Raw genomic sequence first — 6,114 nt, forward strand, 5'->3', positions numbered from 1 at the left:
AAAACGCATTAGCTATATTACTAATGCAAAAGTAAATAACCTATAATGCCCCCCCATAATGTACTGTTAGTTTATTCTGTGATAAAGTGACAGATGACAGCTTTAATAAATGGCCTGGAGGACTGCTGGGAAAGAGAGCAGCAGGATGCAGGTGAGAGAGAGGGGTGAGAATGACTCCACCCCATCCAGAATAGATGGGTATTCTCTGATAGTGTTAGTCAGGAAGCTGGTGAAGGGAGAGGTCCTGATGAAGACTGTGCTGTTGGAGGATTGTGGGTTGATGCCACGGCCAGGGGGAATGGACAAAAGACCAGTCTGAATCCACATGTCATTCATTCTACACAGCAGGGGGATGCCGTTATCTTTCTGAATGAGAGAAAGAAAGACCGTTACAAACTTCATACTAAACACTCAGTGGAACATTGTTAGGACACATTACAATTGGGCATAGTGGTAAGTAGTATCTCAAATGTGTTTCAGTCTGGAAAATCAAAAGACAAGCCCGCAGATACCTGATCAAAGCTCAAAGGCAGTGGCTCTGTGCAGATGTTGATCGGTGAGGTGTCTGAAGGATCACAGTTTACAATGGTGGCCTGGGCATCCTGGAAAGATTGGTTCGCTTACGAGGAAAGAAAAACGAATGGGAAATAAATATCCTTCTTGAGATGTCATTGAATTGTACGAGATAAAAAGTCTGCATAAGTGGTTATATAAACTCACCTCCTGAATTCCAACCAACTATTGAACATTGAGAACCAGGGCCAAAGCTTAAATCATACATGTCAACCGGAACATTGGAAACGTAATAAAACGGAAAAGACAGTTCCACAAGTGCTACACCATTGCCGAAAATATCGTCGGAAAAGACATTTGCCACGTCAGCCGACATGATGTTGCTGGAACAGTCCCACTGGACAACATTGAGGTTCACTGTCCATCCATCCATACCCATGAATCTGAAGAATGAGATATTGATGTCAGTGCGCAAGTCTATGTCAACCTAAAAGTGTTTAGGTCACTGATTTCATATGAAATTAAGTTTTCCTGTTTTGACTACCTGGAAAAGCAGCTAGCAGAGGTCATGACGAATCGGTCAGAGACCAAAGTACCTACACACATAGGACGACCGTTAAGAGCTAGACTAGCCATCCATGGCCATGAACCTGCAGAACCTCCGCACAATGTCGCTGGAGAGAAAAGAGAGAGAGAAAAGGTAAATGGGAGCTAATGGGAAAGTGTCAGTAAGCTCTAATTTCAATAATCGCATACAATGACAATGTATGGCAACTGAACGTTGACAGTTCATTCAAACACCCATAATTTATTACATATTTTCTCTATGTCAATTTGACTGAATTAAGAACATTTAAGCATTTATTGTATTAAAATTAAAAATGCACTTTGTCTCCATGACAGTAGGTTTATTTCACTGTTTTCTTTCATGCATGTTAAAGCGCGGTTCAGCTCTGTGTCTCTGTGAAACATAACCTATCACAAAAATCTTGATTTGTTGTTGTTCTGGTGTCACAAGGAGTTATCTCATGTCACAGTTCTGGGGAAAAAAACTTTAGTCAGGTTAAACAAGTTCTATATTTTCCACTGAAAGGAATTTGTTAAAAGTCACGCAAATCTCAACACATAAAAATAAGGTTATCACGCGCGTGAACTCGACAATCGACTACTGTGGACTTCGACCGAAAACAGGAAGTAAATACAGGTATGTGCGCTGGCTGAATTAACATCATTTTTATTCATATCTTTCACATCTACTGCAGTCAGATTCACCGTGTTCACTCTGAAGGAATCACTCACAATGGCTGGGCACTTGTAATGACACATCAAGGATGTTAAGAGGCTAAAAGCAGTTTTAAAACTTGCCCCATTGAAGTCAACAGGGTGCACATTTTAAAAAGAGGATAACACGGTGTAGGCAACACCGATTTTTGTCGTTGTTCTCTGTACTGACAGCACTCCAAATGTACAAAAAAATGAGCTCAATGTTAAAATTGACCAGAGTTCTCCTTTAAGTAGTGTTATACCCTGAAAGTACCACAGCACCTAAGCAAATATCACAATATCATTTACCACGAGGTAAGACCACAATAGACTTATTCGAGGAAAGACAAACAAGAGAATGTGTGAAAACGATTTTCAGCTGAACAGTTGATATGCTTGACAGAGTTCAGAGATACAAGTTAACGTGGGTAAAGATGACATTTAAATTTGTTTTTGTGTTCACTTTATAAAAGTGTAAAATCTCATAAATCACTTACAATGAATTTGTCAATGTTTGCTTATAGAGATTTTTATAAACTACAAAATTTCTTACCACAATAATTATTCAATTTCCCTCCATTTTGAATTTAAGAAAACTACACTCTAAAAACTGCTGGGTTGTGTTAACCCAATTTTGGGTCAAATATGGTCTCACCCAACGTTGGGTTAAAAATTCAATTTAAAAATGGACAAACCCAGCCGTTGGTTTACATTTTTAATGTAACCAATGCAATTTGTCCATTTTTAAATTGCATTTTTGTCCATTTTTGATTTTGTCCAAAATGCAATTTGTCCATTTTTAAATTGCATTTTTTAACCCAACGTTGGGTGAGACCATATTTGACCCAAAATTGGGTTAACACAACCCAGCAGTTTTTAGAGTGTACACTTTACTATTTAAACCCAGAGTGTTTATTCAGTTGCATGGGATTTATTTGCATCATCTAAATACCCTTGTGACAAAAAACTAAACACAGATATTCTCATGTCTAGTTTTGAGTTTTATTTCATGTTCATGTTTCATGTTACTAGTGTTGGTTGTTGGTTCATGTTTCATGCCAGTCATTTCCTGTCTTGTCATGTGATTCCCTTGCCCTCATGTTATCCTGCCATGTGCTTCCCTAGTATTTTGTGTCATGTTGGCTGAATCCGAAATCGCCCCCTAAACCCTCAATCACTATTACCTATGTTAGTCCACTAATAGCCTACTGTTCACTTGAAGGAATGAATGAAAAAGAGCGAGCAAATTCGGACAGCCGTTGAACGTACATCAGTTGTACACTCGTTATTGTGGTGCAATGTGGGATAGAATGAGTGCACTCAATAACATACACATCATTACATATTATATTGTTATATTCAGGGTTTGAAATTAAAACCCGAAAACCAGTCAGTACTGGTACAGCCGTGCATTATCATGCTGCAACATGAGGTGATGGTCGTGGATGAATGGCACGGTGGAAGACAAACCCCTGACCCGACGCACAACGTAATGACGAACGCGGAAGGATAGAGCAATACAAAACACCAGTACGAATTAGAAGTCTAAAACAATCATTTTTAAAGGGAAATGTCAGAGGAACTTGAGTTTGTTTGAGCCCTGTTTGTTTGAACCGCGAGAGGCATCAAAACTTACGATAGTCCTACATCCTACATCATAGATGCGTCACTGGTTACTCTTGTGGCGTAAGTTGACTTGCGTAGTATGTGTACGGCCGTCTGCCGGAAGCTAGTTATTTTTCTTACACGAACACATCGCTTCACTTCAGAAGGCCTTTATTAACCCCGGCTTCTTTTATCATGGATGGATGCTTTTTTATGGACTTCAAAACATGGTGCAAAGGACCCTATAGGTTGAAATTACTCCGAATCATCCCTTTAAGTCTAACCTCAGTATATTGCCAATCTTCATCAAACATGATATTCCTAATGTTTTTTTGTGACCGAAAATATTTGGCCCTAGTATACAGCAGTACAATTTCAGTTAAGAAATTTAAGAAACTTTTCAACTGGTGCTACTGTGATTAAAGAGGTTGTTATGGAAAATATATATATATGACTTAGGCTAGGTTATGTAAAATTTTTATGTTATGTTTATACGCTAGTCGGTTCTTTTACTTTAATGCACTTGAGATCACATATTATAGTATCATATAGGCCCATATAAAAATCTAAATGGCCAAATACTCTCATTGCAAATAAAAACAAGAGTATTTCAGTCGGGAGCACTCAATGAGGGAAACTTCACTTAAAAATGAAACTAATGTCAACATTTCTTTGTTCTAAACTTTAGTTCTAAATAGTTTCCAAACTGTCACTATCTTTCTTCTGCAAAACACAAAAGAATATTTTCCAAAGAATGTTGGTAACCAACTTTTCTTTAGAGATAGGCCTACAGGTTTGGCACAACAGCAAATTATGACAAAATTCCAATTTGTGGGGACCTAACTTTTTGGGGAATTAACATTGACAGACCAATGACATTCCTCTTCCTCTCCTTTTTGTTGATATTGAAGCCACTATAGATCTGCTTACATTAGGTTGAATTACATTAGGTTGAATTAACAAAGAGCTTCATTACATATCAAACAGGTTGTGCTGGTTGTCATCATGGCCCCTGTTGGTAGATGTTGTAGGCTAACTACACCATCTGGTTCATGGGAGTGGTTGGGGGTTGCTGGAGGAGCGTGGTTTGCGTAATTTCAACTCCCCCTTTCTCGGCAAGCAAGGAGTCCAGGTGGCCAGAAAAGCCCTCTCCGAGATGCCCAATACACACACAAACATTCTTTGTATCTAACTCAGAATATAAGTAATTCTGAAATGTATATGATATATTCCTGTATGCATGTATGTTTCCCCCCTTATATTAGCCTAATTATGACTTTCTAGTTGTGTTAATTGAACTCTAAGTGCTTATTTTAAAGAATAAGAATGTATCTCTATGTTTGTACACTCTCAGAAAAAAAGGTACAAAAGCTGTCACTGTGGCGGTACCTTTTCGAAAGGTACACCTTTGTACCTAAAGAGTGCATTTAAGTCCCTCAAAGGTACATATTGGTACCAAACGTGTACATATTGGTACCAAACATGTACATATTAGTACCTAAATGGTACATATTAGAACCCTTTTGAAGGGTACTGTCCCAGTGACAGCTTTTGTACCTTTTTTTCTGAGAGTGTATCTTCCGGACATATCAATCTTGGTACCGAATTAAACCTCTCGGTTTGCCTAAGCTAAATATATGTAGTAGGTTACCATAAAATGTATTATACTATGTTTACCATCTTTTGGAGTAGAAATGACAAATCCTAACACCATCATAAAATATGCAAATTAGGCTGTCAAGAGTAGACAAAGGAACTCTCTCCCGCTCAAAAGTTTCCTAAGTCTATTGGTCAGTTCACCCCGTAAAGGGGCGGACTAAGATTCTCTTATAGGGAGATGACAGTGCTCATCTCGCTCCCTTCTTGTTTTCGTCGCTCTTCGTTTCGCTTCTTCAAGCTTTTGTTTTCTTCAAGTTTGTTTTGTCTATCTAAATTTGTCCTCTCTCTGCATTTTGTTTTATGTCTTGCCTCGTTTTAGTTTCATGCTCATTCATTTCTACCTACGAGTGAAACGGACTTAAACTTAGTTTCTGGCAACTCCGCTTACAAGTAAACTGTTTGAACTTCCTGCGGACGACGCGCTCTTGAGAACCGAAAGAACGCTTCCAACGGACACACCAAAGACGGACACTCACACACACGCATTCTCGCTCAAGCAACAAAGTCCCATGCAAGTATTATTTCTATCGAGATTTAAATGCGTTTAAGGTTGTCTTTAAGGTGATTTGATTCTTTGCTGGCTCTCTCAGGTTAACTGTTTGTGATATTTTGCCATTCTGTGATCTGCTCTTTCTTTCTTTATTTACTTCCGTTACTGTTTATATATATATATTCTTTGTTAAATGTATTTGTATGTTTATAGTTTCATTTATTAAAAACCCATTATACGCTTGATTGTCTCTGTCTGCTGCTCAAAAGCCTCTTAAATGTGTGATCTTAAGCTACAAGCTTTACATTGTTGATTAACCTACAGGTTAGTAATCTTATAGAACAAAAAGGTTATGCTTCATGGCCAGAAGAATGGCTTTTCTTGAGAGTTTATAAGAATAAAAATACTCCCTGAGAGTTGATAAGAAGATCGTATGGTCAGTTCGGTGGACGAACGGATTATTCGATGTGGAATTAATTTTGTAGGTTATTCTTAAATTTGATATATAGGCTATCTGTATATTTATAATTAATTATAGACATTCTGGACTCACGACGATGGGGTGCCAGATTAGAGTAGCCTAC

General features: G+C 38.1%; 1 protein-coding gene across 1 annotated transcript; it reads right to left on the bottom strand.

Moving 5' to 3' along the window:
* On the bottom strand, nucleotides 1-1,187 carry LOC307159427 (tryptase gamma). Its single transcript, XM_079872810.1, has 4 exons — nucleotides 1,058-1,187; nucleotides 721-956; nucleotides 513-619; nucleotides 1-366 (listed from the first exon to the last, which is right to left on the bottom strand). Exons 1-4 carry the CDS (start codon nucleotides 1,147-1,149, stop codon nucleotides 103-105), a joined length of 699 nt encoding a protein of 232 aa, XP_079728936.1. The 5' UTR covers nucleotides 1,150-1,187; the 3' UTR covers nucleotides 1-102.
* Nucleotides 1,188-6,114: the final 4,927 nt, after the last annotated feature.

This window comes from Squalius cephalus (genome assembly GCF_949319135.1).
Source record: "Squalius cephalus genome assembly, chromosome: 1".
NCBI lineage: Eukaryota > Metazoa > Chordata > Actinopteri > Cypriniformes > Leuciscidae > Squalius > Squalius cephalus.

What these genes read in the sequence shown, in the direction of transcription:
- LOC307159427 (XM_079872810.1), bottom strand. Translation starts at nt 1,149, where the DNA reads ATGGCTAGTCTAGCTCTTAACGGTCGTCCTATGTGTGTAGGTACTTTG. An exon ending in TCTGCTAGCTGCTTTTCCAG is followed by an intron (nt 957 to 1,057) that starts GTAGTCAAAACA and finishes CTCATTCTTCAG; the next exon opens with ATTCATGGGTATGGATGGAT. An exon ending in AGTTGGTTGGAATTCAGGAG is followed by an intron (nt 620 to 720) that starts GTGAGTTTATAT and finishes TTTCCTCGTAAG; the next exon opens with CGAACCAATCTTTCCAGGAT.